At 41.4% G+C, this 25,757-nt stretch overlaps 1 protein-coding gene across 1 annotated transcript in view; it reads right to left on the reverse strand.

Moving 5' to 3' along the window:
- LOC127291785 (putative callose synthase 6) overlaps positions 1-25,757 on the reverse strand; it is a 39,166-nt gene that overhangs the window by 7,201 nt on the left and 6,208 nt on the right. Inside the window, exons 11-34 of the mRNA XM_071828857.1 lie at positions 21,963-22,094; positions 21,773-21,849; positions 21,608-21,671; positions 15,850-15,972; positions 15,659-15,776; positions 15,170-15,501; positions 15,021-15,073; positions 14,878-14,938; positions 7,412-7,493; positions 7,274-7,323; positions 7,120-7,206; positions 6,925-7,032; positions 6,673-6,758; positions 6,517-6,598; positions 6,271-6,431; positions 6,013-6,139; positions 5,808-5,908; positions 5,656-5,737; positions 5,417-5,568; positions 5,023-5,132; positions 4,791-4,913; positions 4,622-4,687; positions 4,367-4,544; positions 4,158-4,275 (exon numbers count right to left, since the gene is read on the reverse strand). Coding sequence (XP_071684958.1) covers positions 4,158-4,275; positions 4,367-4,544; positions 4,622-4,687; positions 4,791-4,913; positions 5,023-5,132; positions 5,417-5,568; positions 5,656-5,737; positions 5,808-5,908; positions 6,013-6,139; positions 6,271-6,431; positions 6,517-6,598; positions 6,673-6,758; positions 6,925-7,032; positions 7,120-7,206; positions 7,274-7,323; positions 7,412-7,493; positions 14,878-14,938; positions 15,021-15,073; positions 15,170-15,501; positions 15,659-15,776; positions 15,850-15,972; positions 21,608-21,671; positions 21,773-21,849; positions 21,963-22,094 — 2,673 coding nt within the window. The remainder of the gene's footprint in view (positions 1-4,157; positions 4,276-4,366; positions 4,545-4,621; positions 4,688-4,790; positions 4,914-5,022; positions 5,133-5,416; positions 5,569-5,655; positions 5,738-5,807; positions 5,909-6,012; positions 6,140-6,270; positions 6,432-6,516; positions 6,599-6,672; positions 6,759-6,924; positions 7,033-7,119; positions 7,207-7,273; positions 7,324-7,411; positions 7,494-14,877; positions 14,939-15,020; positions 15,074-15,169; positions 15,502-15,658; positions 15,777-15,849; positions 15,973-21,607; positions 21,672-21,772; positions 21,850-21,962; positions 22,095-25,757) is intronic.

The following is a 25,757-nucleotide window of genomic DNA, read 5'->3' on the forward strand; positions in this document are numbered from 1 at the left end:
CGGATCTGGGCCATCGTGCAAATATCTGATCTGTTTGGAATGGCCATAATGTTCTAGACACTTGCTGGAGTTTATTTTTGAAACGGGGGCAAAAGCTTTGCCCCCAATCTACTAATTAAGGAGATAATTGCCCAATTTATTTACGGAAAACCGGTTGAAAACCAATACAAAAATACCACAACAAACTACTCACAAAGGAAGAAAACCCCATGCTTTTTTTTAGAATCAATATATTAAGCTAGCAAGCCGCCTCATTTTTTCTTCCAGTCCCCTTAGGTACCCTGGTAAGGAGAAGAGTGCGTCAAAAACTTGCAGCCACCATTCACACACCATTACAATCAGCCTGTAAACTATGAACTAGGAAAGCAGGTGGCTCAGCATCCCAGGAAAACAACCCATCTTGAATGCTTGCAAATTTTGCACAAGAATGAGCTGCCTGGTTAGCCTCGCGACGAGCATGACATAAGCTAAAAACTGTGAAAAACACACTCAGCTCACCAATCTCATCTAAAACATTCTTGGCCATAGAACGACCAGTCGCTCTATTGTGCCAAAGATGAACCAGATTTTCAGAGTCCACTTCAAAGACAACTCTAATAAACCCTCTGTCCCATGCATAAGTAACGGCATCTCGTAGTGCAAGAGTCTCAATAATCAGAGGATCAGAAATACCACGGTACGTTTTACCCATGGCAACCCTATACAACAAACCCTCACGTGCAACTACACCAGTTGCAGCCAAGTTCTCGCTGACATTGAACGCCCCATCTGAATTTATTTTCACAAAGCCATCTGCAGGTCTCTGCCACTTAGCAACCAGCCTAATAGGCTTAGGATTTTTCCTTGGAAGCTCTAAAATCTGCAAGGTCTGCTTCACCAACTCAATCGACTTTGCTGGATTAAAACCAGTTTCACCGTGAGTAAGATTATTCCTTGATGACCAAATTGAGTACATCACTGAAATTATAATAGCTCTCTCCTTTTGGTTGAAAACTTTCTCACAAAGTATATCTTTCGCCCAAGTTAACGGGTGTAGCCTTGGAAGCTTAATCAAAAGAATTTTCTTAGCCGCCTCCCAGAATAACTTTGCATGATTGCACTCAATCAATGCGTGTATCACATCTTCAGATTCAGCCTTACACAGAGCACAGGTGCCATTCTCCATTATATGTCGCCGTGACAAAGTCCTATAATCAGGTAGAATATCTCGAAGAACTCGCCACCAAAAGACACGCAACTTTGGTACTACTGGAAGTTTCCATAGCCTTTTCCACACATCAGCATCATTGTCAGACGAAGACGACACAGAAGTATCATTCCTGGCCTCCTCCGACTGACGTGCCTCCATCAAGGCTCTATACGCCGATCGCACACCATATATCCCAGATTTTTCCTTCGACCACGCTAGCCAATCATCACCCACTGAACTTTTTAGAGGAATACTCATTATCGAATCAGCATCAGGGGCAATAGAGCGACTGATCGTTCTATGGTCAACCCGACAAATTCTCCCAACACATGCTGTTCTAGTCACTTGCTGGAGTTGCGGGCTACGAAAACCTTTATGCCCTTTTTAGACCACACTGGCTTGTTCACAGTTGAGTCCTTGACGGTGGTGTGGTTGATAAGGTGTGCAAGGTGCCATGTTCGTGTCGGGTGGCAGTCTACTAAGGCTAGGAGTTACTATGGTGGTACCGCCCTGACAATTTGGGGCGGCACCACCTGATGGAGCTTTCAAGCATTGGTTCCTCAACTCCAGAGCGAAATCACTAGGTCTGCCCTTAGGTAGTCATACCTAGCAATGGTGGCAGTGGGTGTGACTTCCTGGTTGAAAGCATTGACTTGAGCCTTTACTGGTGCATGGTGGCATCGCCTTCAAGAAGAACGCAGACTCAGAGGAGAACCTCGTGTGCGATCTTGGCGGCAAATGAAGAATCTTTTAAAGGGGAGATTTTTGCAGATTATGATCAGATCCTATTTATTCAGTTTCAGAATTGTGCTCAAGGAAATAGGACCGTTTCAGAATACACAGAGGAGTTCCTAAGGCTACAAGTGAGGTGCCACCTTGGTGAAACTGAAGATCAACAAGTTGCAAGGTACATCAATGGTCTCAATGATGCTATCCAGGATCGTAAATTTGGTCCCTTGATCAAGCACAAGCTCTAGCATTAAAGGCAGAGAGATTGGTAAAGGCAAGAAAGGCAAGTAAGGCTCCATATTCTCATATGGAAGAGTCATCTAGGAGTCATTCCCACGGAATGGAAGAAGAGACCACTCAACCCGATGCAAAAGAAACTGTCCCAAAGCAAGCCGGAGGTAACAGTAGGGCAAAGCCTGTGATAAAATGCTATAAATGTAGTGAAGAGGGACATGTATCTAGCAATTGCCCATTGAGGAAATTTGTGAACACCACAATCCATGATGGTGAAGATGATGAAGAATGTGAATCTAAAGATGTAGAAGGACAAGATATTTGTGAAGAAAAGGGAGAAGAGGTGGTATGTGTGATTCAACGCCTCTTGTGCTCAACACCGCAGCCCGACAACACACAAAGGAAGAAAATATTTGAGAGCGGATGCACGGTGAATGGCAAGGTATGCAAATTAGTGATTGATAGTTGCAGCTGCGAGAATCTTATCTCCCAAAATTTGGTGAACCATTTAAAACTTGAGACTCATGATCACCCAAGCCCATACACTATTGGATGGATCAAGAAATGGGTGAATATGAGGGTCACCAAACAATGCAACCTGCCACTCTCTTTGGGCAAGTACTATCGCTCAAGTGTGTTATTTGATGTTGTTGATATGGATGCCAGCCATGTTCTTCTTGGGAGACCTTGGCAATTTGATGTGGGTACAACACACGAAGGGAAGGAAAATTCTTACTCTTTCACTTGGAAAGAGTGGAAGATCATCATTCTACCAAACCAATCAAATTGTAATAGCTCCAAGGTGAAGGAGAAAAGTGACTACAAACGGAGGCTAAAATCATTCCAAGTTGGTGATAAGGTGATGGTATACATCCGGAAAGAAGGACCGCCATTAGACATCAAAGAAAAACTTAGATGGTGGAAATATGGGCCCTTCCCTGTTCTAAGATAAATAATAATGCCTACATGATAGATCTTCCAGCTAAGATGGGAATATCCAACATATTCAATGTGGCAGACTTGGCTCTTTATCATCCAGAACAAGCACTCTATGAAGATAACTCGAGGTCGAGTTCTAAACAACCAGGGGAGAATGATGAGGGACAGTATATAAAATAAAATAAAAATAAAACATAAGTAATCTCCACTACTAGCTTCTACACACTTCTACTATATTCTAGGTAATATGGTCCTCTAGTTATGTGTGTTGTAGTGGTTTCCAGAGTATTCTAGTATAAATTGTAACTAGGATATTTGTAGTTCTTTCCCTAGCTTATGTAGTGTTCTCTAGAACACTCTAGTTGTAAGTAGAGCTAAGTAGTGAAGGCTCATGCAGCCTATAAATAGAGGTCCAACCTCTACCTATGTAATGGGACCATGTACCCACTACCTATCAATAAAGAGAACTTTGTGTTCTTGTTTTAGATGTTGTGAGTTAGAGAGTTTTGGATTGAACTCTTGACAGCCCCGCCCCTAGAGCGATATCTAGCTTACGTTCCTAGAGCGATATCTAGCGCAGCACGTTGAAGCGGTTCCTTCAACATTTATGTTGTCCACGTTGTAGCAACACGGTGGAGTTATTCCTCCACAACATTGTGCTGCTTCACATTTGGATGATCAGGGCAAAAGAGGCTTTCGAGAACAAAGGTTGGTGGCGGTTGGTGCTAAGTGTGTGCACAATCTTGTCTCCTAGTTATCTATGGGGTTCTAGGTAGAGCTTACACCAAGATCTTGTAACCTTGTTCCGCATGGAGTGTGGCCATAGACATGGGTTCCACACTGTTGTAAGATTTTCTTCTATAAACGCAATGATGCGTAATCCTTTTGCGTATTCTCTAGAACAACTACCAACTTCAAATATAAATGTTGACTTAATAAAGAACGTTTATCTAGGAAATGGTACTTAGAATGTAGCTCTCTACCTTCATAGTCAACTACAATTCAGTAAATCATTATGGCCCAAACAAAGTTCAGTGAAATATGTATCTTTAATTTCAGTAAATACCTCATCATACTTGTCACCTACTCCTTTGACAAGAACAGAATAATATGTTTTAGCTATCGTTCCATTTGTAGTCAGAGCTTCTACCTCATCAATATAAGCAACACGTAACGATGGGTACCTGCACGTTTTAAATATCACTTGGATTGAAGTAACCTTAACATTTAATGGAGTAGATAACTTTTCAAAGTTGAAAGCACTAGGATTTGTACGTTATCATGAGATTAAGGATATTCAGATAGCAAGCTCTGTCTTTAGGGTCCTTGGATAGCTTTTGCATGCCATATACTTGACACGAGACAACATAGGTGAATTTGATATCAGCAATGGCCTGTGCCATGTCTACCATTGGCCAACGCACTTCTGAGGATGGTGTTCTTCCTAACTTTTCTGCCAAATGTTAAACTAAGTCAAAATATACACAGATTACAAATGTTGGAAAATGAAGGATTAAGAAATAATCTAACCAAGATTAGTTTTATCTTGAATACACTGAATCTCAAGTGCTCTCCTATAGTGCATCATTCCTCTAACTAGCGAAGGCAAAAAATAATTAGATAACAAGTTGGTTTGACTATAAAAATATATAGAACAAGTTAGATGCAGTTAATGTAGTAAAATAGCTGCTGAATTTACCTGTTCTGGTTAGCGTTTGTCCCCTATAAGATGCCCAGGGACAAATATCATCCATCTTTAGTCTAAGTGAATCTTCATTCTTTGGATCAAAATTTATCCGCTCAAGAAAATTGTGCCATTCATCTATTAACATGGAGTTTCATGATTAATCATATATATATATATATATATATATATATATACACACACATATATAAAACATTTGCGAGAAAGTACCTGTTGTAGAAAGTACCTGGAAACATTTTTCGTAGATAGAACAATATTGATATTCCATCCTCATTCTCTTTACAAAGATCTTCTGCCGAAAATAGCACACCTTCTTTGTAGTATGGAGTCAAAATACTGGTAGAAAAAATCGAAATATTGTTAACTCAGTTTTTTTACACCAAACTATTATTATAGATGTATGATTTGGCATAAAAGAATTACTAATAGAGATGTTAGTAGTTGACTGTAGAATTAATACAGAAATTATTACTCCCTCCGATCCATAAAAGGTGTCATGGGTTTAGTTCAAATTTAACTAAAAATGAACTAAAACCACGACACTTATTATGGATCGGAGGGAGTACCTTAAGATGGAGTGCAAGCAGGTGCATGCTGGGTGGGTGAGTTGGGTTTCTTACCTGAAGGACATCATTTTGTGTACTTCTGGAGCCCTTGGCATTTTCATAAATAGCGAGTTTGCAAAGAAAATAATCCTACGCCGAGCTTCGGAGTTTGTTGGTACATATATTGTAGATTCTTTCATTGTTAGTAACAACTGAAGCCTGACACACTGCTAAGACAGGATTCTAACAAGTGTTTGTAAACTTGCAGAACATAAATTTACTAATGAAATAAGTTGCTTAAAAGGAAACGTGACCTTCTCTCTGAAAACTTCATCATTTATGGAGTCCAGATTTGGATTTGCAAACAGTTCATATATATTTTCACCCTTCACAATACTACATGGTTCAGAAGAAAGATGAATGTCAAAAATTAATCCTCAAGAGAAAATTTCAGCATACATCTTACCTTTCGCTATTCTTCATAATATCATTCAACATTATTTCCATTATATCTTGTAACAGATTGGTGATCTGTGTCTTTATGGTGCCAATATCCACATACCCTCTCTATGAATAGATAAATCAATTTTTTGAAGTGTTAGAATGAAAAAATGAGAAAGGCACAAAAAGATAATTGGTTAAAAGAACACAGCCACATAGGTTATCAGTACCAATAATACATTTAGCAGTTTTTCAAAAATAGCACTTAGCTGACGAAGTTTCCACAAATGGAAGTCTTTCACGACGGAATGGCTATGTATGCTCATAGCAATGCTCTCACGGATTCGGTCAACAATTCTGTACTCATGAAGAGATGAAATGTTAATTGAATTAGATAGGCACACAACAATTGCTAAATTGGTTATGCTACTATAAATAAAGGCAGGTTCAAACATCAAGCTATGGGGACCAAAGGAAAGATAGCTTACATCTTATCCCTTGGTACTGCCATAAGGCTATCCAAGAGGTTTAGCAATGTCTCGTAGCATTCTCGTATAGCGTAATAGGTATATGGATCCTTCTTTAACATCTTTATTAACTCCTCATCCTTTTTATTGCCTCCGAATGCCATATGAAGTGCAATTGGAATCTAACATATTATGCAATGAGCACCGTAGTACTGCCTCAGGGAGAAAATTGAGTAGATCAATTAGTGGATGACTGAAAGATCTTACCTTACAAGCAAGAAGGAAAGGAGGCCATTGGAAAACAGTAGTGTCACCAACAGATGATGGAACAATTAGTAAATTCCTCTCTCTATAAATAATCACACACAATCTTAGAATTAAGCATGCCGAGAAAAAGGAAAGAAAGAGATACTGAATGCAAACCTATTGCTTATCAGGTCTTCATGTCGCAATGAGCTAATAATTGCATTCCACATGTCAGAGAACTCCCCCATATGCAATCCATCGTCCTGGTACAGGTGAGAGTTCACACAGAAAGTACAAAGAAACAACAACAATAAATCAAATCTCACGTCAACAAACAAAAGAGTTTGAAAAAAATCTGAAATTTATAGCAAATCTTGGTGCTTTCTTCTAAATTTGTGTTCGAGAAAAAAAATTCTAGCAAATCTGGACCTGGAACTGGTGACTCTTTGGTACACTGTCATATCTAGGCACCAGAATTTTACTAAAAGCTCTCGGGATTGCCTCAAACTTTGATCTTAACATCCCAAGGGTTCCGATCTGCATCAGGCAAACATTCGGAAACACATACTAGTAGTAACTAAAACATGTACACTATAAGGGCAAAAATAGACATATGTCACTAACCTCACCCAGGCGGCTGAAAGCACCGTTCAGTCCACCATATAGCGCGGAAAATATGGCATACCATATTTGTGTGTCTATGAAGTATACCTATACGAAAAAATCAGATACAATGGGATATTGAATAAAACCCCTAAAGTCATGCATTGATACATACCATGACAACCGGTGCCCATAAAGTGATAATAACGCCTAAAATTTGACGCACTGTGAGAAGTTAGTATCCTATCAGTGCTTGCAACATTATGCAGATGAATTAGTACAATATTGCCTTACTATAACAATATAAACTTACAGTATAGAAAAGGCAAATGCCATGTGTGATTCTCCCGTTCTGAAAACAAAAATTTCCTGGTAGGTCCAACCAGAGGGCATATCTGCCAAAAAGTGATCACAACAGGCTCAGGACAACTTGAATTTTTCATGTTACACTAGACAACAGAATTTAGTTACATGCAACATAAATAACTGAGGATTCAGATAATATATGAGACATAATCAAGTAATACTAAGTTTGAGAACATGCATACCAAACAATTGTGTTTGAGAACAGCCCTTAACAATGGATAAAAATATTCAAGAGGATTGGCTTGACCGAATCCTGGTTAAGAAGGACAATATGCTTTGACTGGATGCTTTGGTTACTTAAAAACTGCAAAGCTACTCTCAAAACAGAATCAAAATGCAGTCTTGGAATTTATTTATTTTGTTTGAGCCTATGGAGAGGACACACCCCACTGCCCTAATATGTCAAGCCCCTCTGGTAGAGCTCCTTGCCGGCTGTTCCTTACTCAAACCAGATTGTGTCTAAAGGCCTAATTAGATCGGTCTCTCGATTGATGGTTCTGGCCGCATTAGGTCGCTTACAGATCCACCAAGTGGTGAGTACAATCAATATAATGAGCTCCAGGTGGTTCATCCTCACTTGTCACCCCCTACATAATGAGCTTGTGTAACACAGCTACAAATCTATCGGGTTTCTATTCCCTCTCGCGGCAAACTTGTGATAGGGATCGTTTGGTAGGGACTGAACTAGTGCTTTCAATCTGGATGGTAATTTACCTGGAGATTGGAATGACTAATGGGAGGAGGCCCTTGGTTGTTTCGTGGTGCGGCGCTGGTGATCCGGCGTATTATGCATTCCACAAATTGGCTCCCATGTCGCTCTCCTTTGGGAGACAATGGGGAAACCACCACCACGAGACCTTGGCGCCGCCTCCTGCACGTTCATCCTCACCGCGGCCGAGGGCAGCGACCTTGTGACAGCGGGCATCTCTGCTCCCAAAGGGGACAAGTTTCTCTAGATCAGACCCTCACATTCCCCTCCACTGGATCTATTCCCCGGAGGCTGCCTTGCATCCGGCGACTTCGTCTGGACGGAGCAGGGCCCTGCCGCACTGGTGCGATCTTTCCATGAAATATCTTTTCGGAGGTTTCTGAATTTTCGAAGTTTAAAAAAATTGAAAAAAATGGTACAGTAGATGTTAATACTTACTACTCCCTCGGTTTCTATTTAATTGATTCCGATTTAAAAGGAATATGTATTATGGTACAGCAAAATCTCAAGAAGAAATCTATAATCTATAATATCTAAATTGGAGCAACCCACTAAGAGTAATTCTCTAAACATGCAAGCTGTCCACCTCATCGGGCATGTCTGAGCAATCATGTCCTGCCACATCATGCAGCTCAGCCATGTCATCTCCCGATGTCATTATTACTTTTCTTTTCAAATTCCAACGCTGCAGCATGATGGCCGTATCGTCTTCTCCAGGAATCCCTCTCTTTATTTCCTCATTTAAAATGCAATTTCACCAGTTCTCCCGTGGCTGTTCATGGACTCTGCATGTTACATCTTCTCAACAGATAAATGAATACTAAACGCCTAATTAATTGCCTCCTTGCCTTACCACTTGAGCATTTCTCTGCTGACTCTTTTAAGTTCTCTTCCTCCAACGCTATGCGAAGCTGAAAAATAACACGAGTCTCTTCCTATTTATGTATGGTCAGCTTGCATTGCTTATCCACTGTGTGAAGCGTTCACGAAACGCATCTCCTTCTCTAAGCTCCTCGTGCTTCCGCTCAAATCTGCCGCCGCCGTGTCCCTCGGCTCGTGTCAGCGTGGCATGTTGACGCGCTCCTCGACACGTCTTTCTGCTGGCCCTTGCTGCGAGCTCGGCGGCAAGGTGGATGGGCTGTTGGCACCTCTTTTGCATTGATCTGCTTAGGTACACGTCTGCTTCTTGAGTTTCTCCAGGACCCTTCTATCCAAGAAACCAATTGATATTCCCCGACATTCCTTATGAATTTATTATAATGGTTTTACTGTTGTATTGTTCCCTAGAAGATAATATGGTCCATTTATGATTTACTGCAGACTATGTAAGGCACTAGAGAAATGTGGTGATGAATACTATCAAAGATCTCTTTCTTGCTGTAGAGGAGTTTTTCTATTACAACAGATTATTTCTCTTCCTATTTATGTATGGTCAGCTTGCATTGCTTATCCACTGTGTGAAGCGTTCACGAAACGCATCTCCTTCTCTGAGCTCCTCGTGCTTCCGCTCAAATCTGCCGCCGCCGTGTCCCTCGGCTCGTGTCAGCGTGGCATGTTGACGCGCTCCTCGACACGTCTTTCTGCTGGCCCTTGCTGCGAGCTCGGCGGCAAGGTGGATGGGCTGTTGCCTGTTGGCACCTCTTTTGCATTGATCTGCTTAGGTACACGTCTGCTTCTTGAGTTTCTCCAGGACCCTTCTATCCAAGAAACCAATTGATATTCCCCGACATTCCTTATGAATTTATTATAATGGTTTTACTGTTGTATTGTTCCCTAGAAGATAATATGGTCCATTTATGATTTACTGCAGACTATGTAAGGCACTAGAGAAATGTGGTGATGAATACTATCAAAGATCTCTTTCTTGCTGTAGAGGAGTTTTTCTATTACAACAGATTATTTTAAAATTATGGCCAGATTCTTATATTTCTACCTGAGGTTTGTTGGTTCCTTCTACAATATATATCTTTATTGCTTCATTTTGAATGTGGTGATCGATATCACAGACCTCTTTCTTACCGTGGAGGAGTTTTTCTATTACAACAGATTATTTTAAAATTATGATGAGATTCTTATATTTCTACCTGAGGTTTGTTGGTTCCTTCTGCGGTATATATCTTTCTTGCTTACTTACGATAAGTACCTAATGGAGTGCTATGAGATGAATGGATAAAATTTATATTATTTTCCCTTCAGTTCAGTACACTGTGCAGGTTTTTCTTTAACTGATATGGGTTTCATATTTCATCGTGTGGTAGCTTGAGATCAAGAATAAATTACTGGCCATTTCTTGGTAGTATGTTCATATTTATTATCTTATCCAGTGTAGGAAATCTACAGGTCTAGATATTTCAGGTCTTACGCATACAGAATTTGTATATATAACATGGTCACGTTTGTCGTTTCTTCTAACTCGCCATGGAAATGGGAAATAACAAATAAAAATATTGGCGACACTGATATCTGCTTTATGTGCTTCAAAATAGGACGATTCATTTCATGTTTAACTGATCTTTACATTTGCAAAAATTTTCGTTTGAGCTGTCATATGAAATTTACGAGTTGCAAATTACGGAGTGAAACCCGATTAAAGTGATATTTGTCTTAATAGGTGCAAGTGAGCAAATCCAAAGCAATTAGCTTTTACTAATTTTTACAATAGCCTCTACAAAGATCTCAATTTTATCTTGCACCATTTATACCATAGATCATTTTGTAATCATCATTAAAAATCTTATATCTAACGTGTCATCCGTAGATTATTGTACCACGGTATAATAAAATGTTACTAAACTATTTCTACAAACCTTTCCCGCAACAACGCGCGGGGTATCATCTAGTACTAACAAATCTGAAGGCTTTCCAGTTTTGCGCTTGTCAACAAAAATTATACTTGCCAATAAATAATGTACAAAAGGTAGTATCTACGGTCCATTAATGTCGAGCCATGCCTTCTCTTTCTATAATGTCTCGTTGATAAGTACGTCCCATTAATGTTGAGTCTTGCCTTCTCTTTCTATGGACCTTTTATGCTTATGCAACCTAAATAGCTGGCCGCACTTGTTATAGAGCTCATAACCTGAGAACCAACCCGAAATTGGGTGGTTAGAATGGTGGTTGTACCTCCAGCCCACCAGAGTTCAAATCCCAGGTTTGATATATGTGTGTTTCATAAAAGCGGAATATTCATTCACTGGGAGGTGATGTTTCTGTCGACAACGAGGCACCTATGGTGACTTTGATAATTTGAAGATCCAAACCGCCAGCTCAGTCTTTCGGAGGTGCTTATAGGGGTAGGGTGTGCGTGCGTTCATAGAGGTAAGTGTATGCGTGTGTATATGAGCGTCTATGTTTGTACTGTATTTTTCAAAAAAAAAATAGAGCTCATAACCTAACCCCCACTTCTCATCCCTTGCTATACAATACAGGAAACATTTATCATCCACTGCTCACTCTTCACTTCCCTATCCGTATGTCACTGTGCTCTTAGTTATGGACTCCCATAAAACCTAGATCGACTATGAAAATTAGATCTCACCCAACCCTCATCTCTGCTAACCCATTCTCGACGTGGCAAGGAGATGAAGCCCAAATTAGAAAACTCAAGGCTCTCATGTTGGATCCTATTTCCCGATTCGGCGCAGCGTGCATCGTAGACTCCACCTCACTTCCTGAATCTAAAGTATGGTTTTCCTCTCTTGTATAACCTGTGGTGCATCTTATTTTTTCACTTCCACCTCTGTTCATATTGTCCCTTTCTGATCCAAGCTTGCGCGCAGGATGGTGGGTATCTGGACACCATCATCATCCCTCGTCACGCGGACAATGGCGGGCATCTGACGTGCACTAAGTAAGCTGCCCATGTCATCGTCGCCGCCGCGTGCACGAAGGAAACTGGCCATTGTCGCCAGTGCCGTGCCCAAAATGTTGTTGTCCATGTCACCACCCCCATCATAGCACTGTACGTGTAGAATCTGGCCAAATAGAGAGATGCAAAGTGGAGTAAAATTCTCCACTTGTCCTTCATATGTAAATATTTTTCTTTTCTTTTCTATTGGAGATTCGTAGGATAAGTGGAAAAGTATATTATATTAGTTTCCATTGTAATCTTGGATCATTATAAAGTTGATATCTTGATTAAATTAAAATTACAATCATGGTGAAGGAATTGATCACTTGATTATGAATTAGTGATTGTGATTAATTAAGGCTTCATACAAGATATACCAAGCCGTTCCTCAAACCAATCATATACTTTACCCAAATAGGTAATTAAGTCAAGTCCCCCTTTAAGAGCCGTATATGGAAATTTCATCTCGTACGACTCAAGCAGGAACATACAAATTTTCAAAAAATATTAGAAAAAAGGCATAATTTTGCGCCGCATGTTCCCGTGTCACGACAATAAATGATGTGTCGTATATTCATGTATCGAGGTGTTTCAATCATGCTGCAGCGCGGGTGAGGTCAATATATTTGGCCGGAGGCCGCGCGGGTGTGATCAAGTTAATTGTAGTGTGATCTATTAAGTCACACGGCTAATTTTCTAGGTTTGGTAGCGCCCGCTATTTTCGCACGCGACCAATAAACTGGGAGATTCACTTATTGTGACCGCAAAACAGCCACACTGTTCGCATCTTGCTCGTCTCCTTCCTCCCTACCACATTACTTTTGCTCGGCTCCTTCCTCCTCCCCAACTTATTCTCTCCATCTATAGCTAGTCCCCGTATTTTAGTCAATTAACTCATGTTTGATTTATAGATCTAACCAAACCTTTCTCCCACTCCTAGATCTAACCAAATGGTTTTCCTGAACCTCCAATAATTAAGTGCCTTAGCCACACACTCTCCAACAAGCCAGCCCACCGCTCTCTCGGTCAACGTGTCATCTTGGTTAATTATTTTCTAATTTATTTATCTAATATTGAGACTATGCAGCTTAATTAAACTAGTTGTCGTGGACGACCTCACATATATGTGCGTGTGTGCGCGAGATGACCAAATTTATTATGTATAAGATTGCATTGTGTTTTTGATCGAAAGACGGTGTGGCGATGATGGCATGCAAAGGAGTTGCCAATGTTTCGTCGAAATGTTGATCCATTTCCATTTCGGAAACTTTCTAGCACTCCATATAGGTCCTACTTTTTTAGCAAAGTTCATGCCAAAATTTTGTTTGAAATTCACTTTCTTATATCGTATAGGTAATCATTATCAAAATGAGCGGAAGGGTCTTGACCAAATAAATGAGCGGAAGGGTCTTGACCAAATATTTGAAATCATGACGCATGACATGCTTCAAAATAAAGTATAAAAGATAAGGTGTTCGTGTTGAAAAAGCAAACAAAGGTGCTTGCTCGACCCCTTCTTTGGCTATTTGAAGGTGCATCTGCTCATGAATGGTTTTATAGATGGATTTACTCGGTGGGTATGTAAGTCAAGATGATGAGGATGTCAATGGGGATGCGAATGGGAAAGACAATAACAAAGACGAGGGATGAGAAGAAGGAATGAACGAAGAGCCTCCCAGACATGATGAAGAAGAGGTAGCCAAACATAGAGCAGAAGAGGCTGATAATGGAGAAGACGCGCGCACACAGTCTCCATTGATGGCGCTAACTTCTATCATGAGGGACCCTCATGTTCAAGAACTGCTTCTCAAGAAGACGGCTACCGGCAGCGCTGCTTCTAGAGAGAAATTGAAGCTAACATAACAGACTCGAATACTCCATTGTATATAAGTTGCGGGTCTAAGGAGTCCCGTTTGAAAGTAACACTCGATAATTCTGCAGCGGAAGTCAAAATACAGATGGCATGACTCAAGCGTCGACCTTCATTTAAAATGGTCGCACAATCTTCTTCCCAAGGGGAACACGTGAACTTTTCATTCGTAAACTTGCCTAGCGCTCTAGTTGCAGACTATGGACTTGTGGTGTAAACTTTATTCCTAAACTTGCCTAGCGCTCTAGTTCTAGAGTATGAACTTGTCGTGTAAAATTTATTCCTAATTTTGTGATGCTTTTGAGTTACAAATCATGCATGCTTAATTATGTTTCTTTTTATTGTGAATCTTTTTTTATTGCCTAATATTATGTTGCATATTATCTATGATTTAGCTCATGGCTTGTCTTATGACACATCTGCCTTGGGTATAGAGATGCCAAAGTGGTATGTCGTGTATCAAGGTAGGATTCCAAGAGTCTACGAGAGTGGGATGACTGCTTGAAGCAAGTGAACAGATTCAAATGCAACAACTAGGAAGGATACAAGAGCAAAGCGGACACGGAAGCTAGGTACATGAACCGCCTGATAGGGATAACGAGAAAGAAGGGGGAAAAGAGGAAGAATAACCAGAAGAAGACCATCGTGGTCAATTTTTGTAAGCCATCCGTCACCGGGTTTCATAAGATAACTAAAGGTGTTTGTAAACATTTCCTATATAGTGAATTTTAGTTGGTTGGCGCTCGATCGTGATTTTTTTCCCTCTCTATGTTGGAGAGGTCTTTTGGCTTTAAAATCTTGTGTCTCCTGCGTGGATTCTTTTTCATTCTTCGTTATTTGCTTGTCGCCTTTATAAGATAGGAAAGTGCCTTAATAATTTATTACAATTATACTTGTAATTATATTCTAGTGCAAAACATCCATGAATAAAACTGGATTCAATTGGAAACAGTCAAGTGAATATAAAGCCTAGATTATACCAACCTCGACATAAAAACTGAAGGCAAGCTTGCATATAAGCAATAGAATCCAGAACAATGCGTACCTATTTTATTAACAAAAAGCATTAGTTCTAGACAATAGTGATAATACTGCAAATTTAAGTATGAAAAAGATGTCATACTTACTTAAGAAATGAATATGTGTCTTCATACATTCCCCGGGCAACATACAACTTTGGCTAGTCAATAAAAAAACATGTGTGAAAACCGAAAGGTACAAACAATTCTACCGCGAAATCACCCAGAATTGCAGATAGATATACTTTCAGAAATACCTGAGTCCACCAGAAGATGAATCTAGCAATGGAGCTATTTGAACGCTCCAATGCCCTTTTAATTGGTAGAAATACGCAAAACAGGGCACTGAATATGTTGGGTAGCATGTAAAGAAAAGCTGTAAAATTGTAAACCGATCCGCTCTGGAAATTCCCAATGTGATTGCCGAATAACTTGACCAGGCGTGTGTGATTTTGAATAGAAATTATGTATGTTGTTGGAAGGATTATTAACCAGGCAATAGCCACAAAAAATTTCAGAATATATCGTATCTTCTGTGAGCACACCAGACTTCTCCAAGCCTTCCAGTTAAGAACTATATCAAATGTGGCTGAAAAAGTTTGGGAAACCAAGTTTAAAAACTATGCGGCATGTGAATGAAGAATAAGGCATTCTATTTTTGTTAATAAAACACAGTTTTAGGATGCATAAAGTATCGACTTTCCAGTTGTCAAAAAAAGTACTGAAGTTCCAGAGTACATTCGTACCTTGAAGGAAGTTTAAGAATGCAGCTGTTATGAATATGGTCAAAACATTTCTGAAAACATCTGGTTTGAAAATAGCAGAAAGTGAACCAGAAGGGTTCCAGGCAATAATTACCATGGCCTACAAGAAAACAAGAACACGTCAGAAATAAGGAGAAAAAAAAGAAATCTTTTCATTCTGCCAATAGATATACCTGGAAACTTAATGTAAGAAAAGCCCACATTCGATCAAAACTTCTGAAGAGGTGCAAGAATGTACGAACTTCAACAAAATTAGTTTTGCACATGCTTTGTCTGCCAATAGGATTAGCATGTGTCTGCATATATAGTGCATACATTTGAAATCAGTTCAAATATATTACATAACATAGTTCAATTTGATAAAATTTCTTTAAGAAACACGAATCTGAACAATCACATGCAAACGCATCGACATGTCGAGTTGAAGTCTAAATTACATGTATGTTCCTACCAAGAAAGAGTAAACGGAACATGCTTTTCCCTTCTGTACATTGTCTTTTTTGGACGCTTCACAGAATAGAGATTTGGTGTACATGGGCACCAATGATCTCGTTCTTTCAAAAAAACTTAAAACTTATATTTTTCAGTTTCAAAAAGTTCTGAAAAAAAATCTCTTATAGTCAATGATGTATCCCACAAATGTGCAAAATATCAATTTAAAAAATGACAAAAGTGTAGATCTCAGTAGTATATTTTCAAATCCCCAAAACATATCAGATTTTATCAATTTTGTCTAGCACAAAATAAAAAGTATTTCGGGTTGAGATTTTGCATGATGTAAGATGTTTCACTGGCAATTTCCAGAATTATTTTCAGATTTTTTAATAACTTGTAAAACTTTCTTTTAATTTTTTAAATAAAAGCACTGAATATCGGGAGCCAAAAGAATTTTTCGCGCTTCTTAGTTCTACTTCAGAAGAAAACAATTAGTGGCAAGCAGCAGGAAGCAATGGTAACATCACTGCACCACCAGTAACATTTAATGGTCGGTGGGCTGATGTTCAGTACCGGTCGTGATCAAAACTGATTCCCGGTTCGATCTCTCGGCGACTCTCGAGGCCATAGAAAAGCTGCACCCTAGCTACTCCACTGCCAAAGGAGGCCATCCGTCAGCGGAGAGCAGCAGAGAAGAGTCTCGTTCGTCGTCTTCCCCCATCCAGCGCCCCATCTCGGTCATCCTCGTCCTCTCCCCTATCGCAGATCTAGCCGGCATCTCGACCTTGCTTGTAGGATTAGGGCATGTACAATGATCTTATCTTAGGAATGCCACATAAGATAATTGCTGAGTTGGAGGAGAGAGAAACAAAAAAAGATCTTTGCCTTCTCTTAGCTAAGAGATCATCTCTTAGCACAATATGTCTCACCATATTTTTAGAAATACACGAGGCTAAAGATAAGACTAAAAAATAACACATTGTATACCATGTTTTGTTGTCATATCAAAAGACATAAGATAAGACCGTCTTATCAACCATTGTACATGCCCTTATAGCACTAGGTGTGTGCCCTTGGATTGATTCATCCATTTTTTTAAGTCATAATCCTAACAGCATGTTTGGCAATACTTGGGAAGGGGAATAGAAATTTAATGGTGGGAGTTTACCAGCAGGGATTTTGATTTTAATTGTCATTCCTTTGTTTGGTTTGCGATGGGAGATATATCAGGGAGTTGGGTCACGGCATGCGCTGGGCCCGCGAATAAAGGTTGTCTTTGATATCGTGATGTTAGCAAGTTGTATTGGAACCAACAAACAAAACGTTTTATTTCGCCAATTCCCTTTCCCCACGTTAATTACCTAGTCTCACTTGGGAAGAGAAACGTGGGAGTTGGACCTCTCAATTCCCTTTCCTCATCCCTGATTAATTCCCATACCCCTTAAACATACAAGAGATTTGTAGTCCCCTATCGCTTTAATTCTCATTCCCTAAGATTAAATCCCCCCAACCAAACAGGTTGTAAAGACTAGTGGGAATTTTTACATATTTGGATGGTTGTTTGTTGCTAACAATGTCTCCTCATAGCCCACCCATCAGGGGAAGGGTATTCCAATAAAAGGTGAGATGTAGTATATTGAGCCACGCTAAGAAGGGGGTGTCTCATCATCACCACCGCTTGGTTGAGAACTAGCGTCCTACCTAGACCACCTCTCCCGGAAGACGTGCCTCCATCATCTACGGCAACCACACAATGCTTCTCGGTTGGAAGTGAGGGTTGTGATTGGAGATGTAGACCAGATGAGGGAGAGGAACAAAATGGACATACATATATCATCATTTAAGTAAATTTGATCCTCTATACACATGAGGGATTTCCTCGGGAGCGTGTTGCTTGAGGACCTGCACAGAGTGGACAGTGGCAAAACCTGAAAATGTCTACCCCCACAGATTATTTGGACACCGGTCTCATAGCATGATGGATTCCTGTAAAAACAAGTGGGACCCACATAATGATAAAAAAAACTTGACCAAGGCAACCTCTGCCCTTCCTCCCCGCAACTTCTTCTCTTCCTCGTAGCATGACCAGAAAATTCCCCTTTCACTCTAGAGTAAATTGGCCTCCTTTCCTTGCTTCCTTTTTTCCAATTCGGCACCGTCCTTGCACAATTCCGAGCGGAGCTTTATAATCAGGGAGTGGGAGGTGTTTGGATCCTCGCAAATTCTCGATGCGTCCTCGTGTGCCTCCTGCTTGATACCTCCCCCTTGATAGCCTATCAGGTATCCACCGTTACCGTACCTGGTTCTGCCAAACTGGATGCCCACATGATGGGCCACGAACCCCAAGAAAAGATAGCGGCTCCAAACAAAAAAAAGGTTTAAGATAGGGGGATCCTTTATCTTCTATTTTATTTAACATTATCGCTGATATGTTAGCAATTATTAAGATGGCCTAAGAGGATGGTCAGGTTGATGGCCTTATCCCTCATCTAGTTGAGGGAGGTGTGTCACTTTTACAGTATGCAGATGGCACCATTATTTTTATGCAACACGATTTAGAAAAAGCTTTAAACATGAAATTTATTCTCTATATGTTTGAACAATTATCTGGTCTTAAGATTATTTTTCACAAGAGCGAGATCTTTTGTTTCGGTAAAGCTAAAGAGGTCGAGGATCAATATAGATTCCTATTTGGTTGTGAGATCGGTGCCTTTCCTTTTAAATACCTCGGTATACCTATTCCTTATCGCAAGTTGAGGAATGGTGAATGGAAACCTATTGAGGACAGATTTGAGTTGAGTAGTTGGATTGGGAAGCTTTTATCTTATGGAGATTGCTTAATTCTAATTAATTTTATTTTAACAAGCTTGCCCATGTTTATGATTTTGTTTTTTGAGATTCCAGTGGGAGTAAGGAAGAGGTTAGACCACTATAGATCGTGCTTATTTTGGCAGAGCGATGTCATAAGAGAAAGTATAAGCTTTCTACCTGAAATATTATTTGTCACCCAAAGGGGGGGGGGGGGGGTGGGAGGTCGTATTGAAGTTTTAGATATAAAAAGTAAATGCTTAATTAGTAAGTGCTTGTTTGAACTTTTAAACAAAGACAGGGTACGGAAAGATTTACTTCCTAACAAATATATTTATTCTACCAACTTTATCACAAGTGACAGGGAAGCCGTATGATTCTCCCTTCGGGAAAGGATTGATGAAAGTGATAGATGATTTTTTATAAGGGGATCTTTTAATATTCGGAATGGGAAAAAATACTAGTTTTTGGGAGGATAAATGGTTGGGGAATGTTCCTTTGTCGTGGCAGGTTGAAAGGAAACAAGTTTCCGTTGCAGATGTATTAGTAAATCACCCACTTCAAGTTACATTGTGGAGGATGCTAAAACCCAACAAGTGGGCACTTTGGTTAGAGTTAGTAGAACGCCTTATGCACATTCGATTGACAAATGAAAATGACTCTTTGTTTGGAGCCTTAAAGATGATAAAACAAAGTACTTCAGAAAATATATTTGAAAAATGAAAGTATACCTGAAGATCAAGATCTTTATGTTGTTTCTTCATCGTAAAGTTATTCTAATCAAAGATAATCTTGCAAAAAGGAATTGTCAAGGTTGCAAGAAATATGTTTTCTATTATAAAGATGAAGCTATTAAACATGTGTTTATTTAATGCCCTTTGGTTAAGATTATGTGGTGCATCATATTTATGACTTTCAGTTTATCCCCACCAGCTAATATCACTAATCCTTTTGGTAATTGGTTAAGCGGCGTTGCTAAGAAAGATGTAGTGCAGATTCGCGTGGGTGTTTGCGCTATTATTTGGGCTATCTGGAATGTGCGTAATGAAGTGGTCTTTATCAAACCAAAACCTCAACCTTTCTTGCACATCATTTGTGTGGGTGCAACCGTTGCACAGGATTTCTAAAACCGGTGTGGCTGGCTGCTTAACCGTAGAATAACTTTTTGATGTATTTTGGCGTTCTCTTCTCTACATTTTCAGATGATTGATCTTTGTATTGACTTTAGTTGATCCGTGAACTGTAACAAGTTTAATACTATATATGATTAAGGAAATAAAGTAGCCATATTCATTATTTTGATGCAGAGGCTAGGGTACGCCCATATTTTAAAAAAACATAGGTTAGGAGGGGGCTCCAAGTGGTAAGACCTAGATCGACCCAACTCATACACGATGGAGAGACATGAAACACCAAACCCTAGCTACGCTAGATCGATCTCACCATAGCCAATCTCGTCAAACTTTTGTAAAATCATCAATAATACAAGTAGACAAGCATCAGCTAGGGTTTCTCCTCTGAAGGCTTGAAGCAGGGTAAAACCTTCCTTGTTTCCTGTGCGGTGTGCTTGTACACCGTCGAAACCACTATTATGCTTCTTCTCCAAAACCCAAGTCCATCACGTACGGCATTGTCGTGGTTGCCCCACGTCAGGTGGTGGAAAACCGGTATGGCCTCACACCCCACGTCTTCCTCGCTGATCTTGGCCTTAGCCACGCCCCGGGTGTAGGGGACATGCTAGACGCCCTCCCCTCGATCCTATGCCACCGGACATGGCTGCCGCAATGCCTGTGGTGGTTGATGTGGATGGAAGAAGATGGGAGTGTGGAATAAAATGGCCGCGAGTGGCCTGCTAAAAGCCCAAGGCATTGGATGCCGGCGCAGAGGCCGAAACACCAGCATTGAAGGCAGCCGGCTAGCGTAGGCGTCGGGTGGCGCGGCTAGCGCAGGTAACTTTGGAGTTAGCCTACATCCATTGATGGTAGAAGAAGAAGGCCGTTCGGTCCCTACCATGCGAGCCTCAACGCACGCGGGCCGACACAGGAGGACGTTTGCGATGTCTCCGCATAGGCATATGTTCCCCTAATTTGATGGGCGGATTGGTCGCACCGGATGAGTCGGTTCGTTTGGATCGCGCTGCTGGAGCGCACGCGCCCAGTCCTCCTATCTGCACAAACCGAGTCGAACGTGGCAAAACTGTTTAAGTCGCGCCGCTGGAGATTCCCTAAGCTCGGAGCAGGAGCATCTATTGCTCCGATTCCCTAAAATTTATATGTGGTGCGAGGGCACTGGTGGCTGATGCCTCAAAATTGTGTTGGACACCGATCTGAGCATACACCGTGGAGGGCATAATAGATCCCCTTTCAGTAGTAAAAAAAGAAACTTAACAGCAGGAGTTCATGTTGAGAAAAATTGAAACTTAATAGTACAATAGGTGTTTATTGAAAAATAATTGTGCCAATAATGCATTGAAATACTAAAGGTTCATCACATATGTAATTATTATTTTGTACTTTAGTCTATTCCTACCATAAAAGAGATTGATAAGTGATTAATTTAGTCCAATATCAGCCAAAAAGTAAACCGATTGCTGATGTATGTTGTTATAGTATGATGTATTTGTAAAGCAAATAAAAATCGATAAAGCATTTGTTGCACAAAAATAAAAGCAGAGGATTAATAAGTAACCTCAGTTTTATTTATACTTCTGAAGTCCGCTGGCCATCCAAATTGTTCGAAGCAATTCTTCGACCTGAAAGTGTGCATATTTATGAGAAAATGTGGCTGGTAGGGAATGCTTTTTTAAAACTATACTGGTGTAAAGCATACAATGATCTACTAAGAACGACTTACCAGAAGTATTCATTAAGATCATCATAGTTTCTCCACTTTGAGTGGCTCACGGTACCATATCGACTAGTTGCAGCTTCCTTTCACCGAAAATAAATATTTAAAATATTGAATTAGTCATTCATAAAAAAAGAGAAGTGTTGCTAAGCATATTTAGCAAAGAGCTACACAAAATATTCATACAAGCACACACCTTTTGAATAATATCATATATGGGTTGAATAACCAGCTTTAGAAATGCATCATCGCTCCCCCCGTTCTGAATGGGCGGGTCGAAACAACTTTCTCTTCCATTTAACACTAAGTGATATAAATCCTTTGCCATCTGGAGTGTATGTTTGGGACATATCCATGGTGTTAGACTTGGAATGGCTTTAAGATAAAATAAAATAGAGTGGCATTCACATCCATTAATTAAAATTTACCATTTCGATCACATAATGAAAACAACAACACCATCAGGCCTCCACAACAACACAATGTCAGACATTGATGACGCACACAACAAAATTATTAGGTCAAACCAACCTCTAAAAGTACACCGCCACCACCCTCTGAAACAATTGCTGCAACACTACAAGGCAAATGTGGGACAACCATGTGAGAGTCGAATGTGTCCTACAAAAAGGCACCAATCGAGAAAGAGAAATGTACATTTTTCACCTCTCCGTGTTGATCATATCTGGCCATCAACTACGAAACCGTACAAGTTAAACAATCGTCAGCGCCTCGTGGCCCTGCGATCCCAAGCTTAACGGCCGACGACGACGCCGAGCTACGCAGACGGTATAACTATCGGCATAGCCCATTCCGCCCCCTGCCGTCAAGGGCGTTAGAGACCCGGCATGTCAGAGCTATGCCGATGGTTATACCGTCTGCGTAGCTACACCTTTTTTTCCCCACCCACTTTTGCCTCCATAATTTGTTTTTCCAGCGTATAGAGGCCACAGCCTCAATTCTATTTTCCCCTAGGTTTGGCTCCATATTTTTTCCCTAGGACACATAATTTTACGTGAATTGGTAGCTAGAAAATTCTATTGGTCAACTATCATTGGAGGCCGGTCAAAGGGGTAGATCTGCGGGCTACTGGATTAGGGTTTCGTCTACCAGAGGGAATACTAAGGTAAGATGGGCTAATTATTAGTACTACATGTTTGTATGACCTAACACAACACAGAGGAAGAGGAAATTCTATTGGTTAACTATCATTGGTGGCCGGTCAAAGGGGTAGATCTGCGGGGCTCCCATATTAGGGTTTCGTCTACCGTATACTACATGTTTCTATGACCTAACACACCACACAGGAAGAAAAAGTCCATTGGTCAATTAACATTAGAGGTCGGTCAAAGGGGTAGATCTGCGGGGCTCCTGGGCTAGGGTTTCGTCCACCGGAGGGAATATTAAGGTAAGATGGGCTAATTATTGGTACTACATGTTTCTATCACCTAACATAACAAAGTAAGAGAAAATTCCATTGGTCAACTATCATTGGAGGCCAGTCAAAGGGGAATATCTGCGGGGCTTCCGGATTAGAGTTTTGTCTATCGGCGGCAACCCATTTTCTATTTTCGGGGTGCCGAAAGGTTTTTTGTGAAGTAGCTACATGGACGCATATAAGGTTTGGGCAAGACCTATAAAAGGCGCAGTGATAGGATATTGCATATAAGGCATCTGCTGCTGGAGAGAAAGGGGTGCACACCGGGAGTAGTCGCAGGTTGCCGTGGCGTTGGTGGAGACAATGCAACAGCAAGGAGACCTAGAGGCTGGGAGACGAGTCAGGCCGGACAAAAATGACCTTTTTTCATGCTTCAACTGATAATTGATCTTTCCTGCTGTAGGGGTATGGTACTGTGACGGGTTTCCAATTTGGTGTAGATTCAGTTACAGCCTTGTGTCTTTCTCAAATTCATTATGTTGTATTTTGATAGCTGGGTTTGATTATCACTGCTATCAAAATAATTACATGTACTTGGTTTTGATTAAATCATTTGATTTTTTGATTACTTTCGAATCTGTGAAACTAAATCCTGAAGGAATCGAAATTGACCTGGTTAATTGGGCTTTCTAACAAGTAGGATGATATACCCGCAAAAAAAAACTAGGATGATCAGCCCAAGAAGAAATCGTTGTAGAAAGTCCAGCCCAAAAAGTAGACTGTAACAAGGCCCAAAGTAGAAAGAAGGCTATTAAAAGGCTAAAGCTAAAAACGGCAAATAGCCATGGCCTAGAAAAGATGGGCTGAATTATTGGGCTCAGCCCATATAAGCAACTAAAATGGACCGGGCTGAATTTGCATTACGATGTAGCCGCGTGGCGGTGGAGCTATGCCGATGGTATAGCCGTCGGCATAGCTCCCTGGATACGGGCGTCCGCGGCAGCATGCCAGAGCATGACACGTGGCAAGCTATGCCGACGGTGACATCGTCGGCATAGGTCACTAGCACTAGTGCGCCGACGGCCAGGTTTAACCCACGGCTTAGCGGATCTGTGGCAACGGTATATCTATGCCGACAGTTTTATAGCTGTGCCGGCAAGCAGCGTTGCCGACGGTTGTACGCCGAGGGTCACTTTCAGCATAGCCCTACGTCGACGGTTTTCCGAGCTACATCGACGGCAATCATTGTCAGCACATCGTCATTTACCTATAGTGAAAGTGTTCAACCTGGGCGACTGTCGTGTGTCGCTTGACGTGGGCGATCTGGGTGGCTCCCTTTTCCACCCCGTCTGTTCCACCCGCAGTGGTGACATGCCTTGTTTCATTCAGTTCCCTATTGTTCTTCATCGGCGGAGTTAGGATCCCGGGGCGGCGGTTCCGGATGGCCAGTGGCGACACGATGTCCTGCTCGTGCCTCATCATCGTCATCGGCCACGCCATCGGCACCCTCGCTGCATGCTGGCGGAGACCCTTGACGGTGTTGGGCTTTAGTGATGGTGAAGACATCGGTCTTAGGAAAAGTTGGGCACACCTAGATGAAGTGTGTCCTGCTGGACTTCCACTCTCTCTCCTCTGACTTGCGACCCATCAACAAGTCCCATATTGTTTTGCTGCCTAAAAAAGCGGGGGCAAATAAGCCCAAAAACTTTTGCCCCATCTCCCTTCAAAACTGTTGCCTCAAGGTTCACTCCAAATGCCTCACCTTGCGCCTTCGGGGACTCATCACCTCCCTGGTCCACCCCGACCAAACTAGCTTCATCTCCGGACGCTCAACTGCGGAAAACTTTGTCTATGCCGCCGATATTGTCCAAGCTTTCCATAAGCGATCTGCCCCTGCGGCAGTTTTCAAACTTAACTTCCGCAAGGCTTCCGACTCCATCGGTTGGGATGCGCTTGACCGCATTATGAGGGCCAAAGGACTCCTGGACCTATGGTGCTCCTGCATCCGGTTGCTAAACCACTCTAGCCAAACTGCGGTTCTCCTCAACGGCATCCTTGGTAGGTGGATCCAGTGCCGTCGTGGCCTTTGACAAGGCGACCCCCTTTCCCCCTTCCTGTTTGACATTGTGGCGGATGTGCTACAATATATGCTCCTTCAGGCCTCCCGTGATGGCCTCCTCCTTCACCCTCTTGTGGATGACCTCACCTGTCCCGTCCTCCAGTACGCTGACGACACCCTTATCATTATCAGAGCGGTCCCGGAGCACGTTCACAATCTTAAGAAAGTCCTGGATGACTTCTCCGCTGCCACGGGCCTGACAATTAACTTCCATAATAGCACCTTTGTTCCCATCAAAACTGATCCTTCCACTGCAACCAGTATGGCATCTGCCTTCGGCTGTGAGGTCTCCACTTTCCCCCAAACCTATCTTGGCCTGGGAGGATGTGTGCGTTCCAAAAAAGCTGGGGGGGGGGGGGGGCTGGGGGTCATCTCCCTGCCTTCACAAAACTCGGCTCTCCTAGCAAAATTTCTAACAAAAATCCACTCCGACTCCTCCGCCCCTGGGCATCCTGGTTCTGCCGGATGTACGGATGGAATGGCTCCTGGGACCT

Source organism: Lolium perenne, chromosome 4 (genome assembly GCF_019359855.2).
Source record: "Lolium perenne isolate Kyuss_39 chromosome 4, Kyuss_2.0, whole genome shotgun sequence".
Taxonomy (NCBI): domain Eukaryota; kingdom Viridiplantae; phylum Streptophyta; class Magnoliopsida; order Poales; family Poaceae; genus Lolium; species Lolium perenne.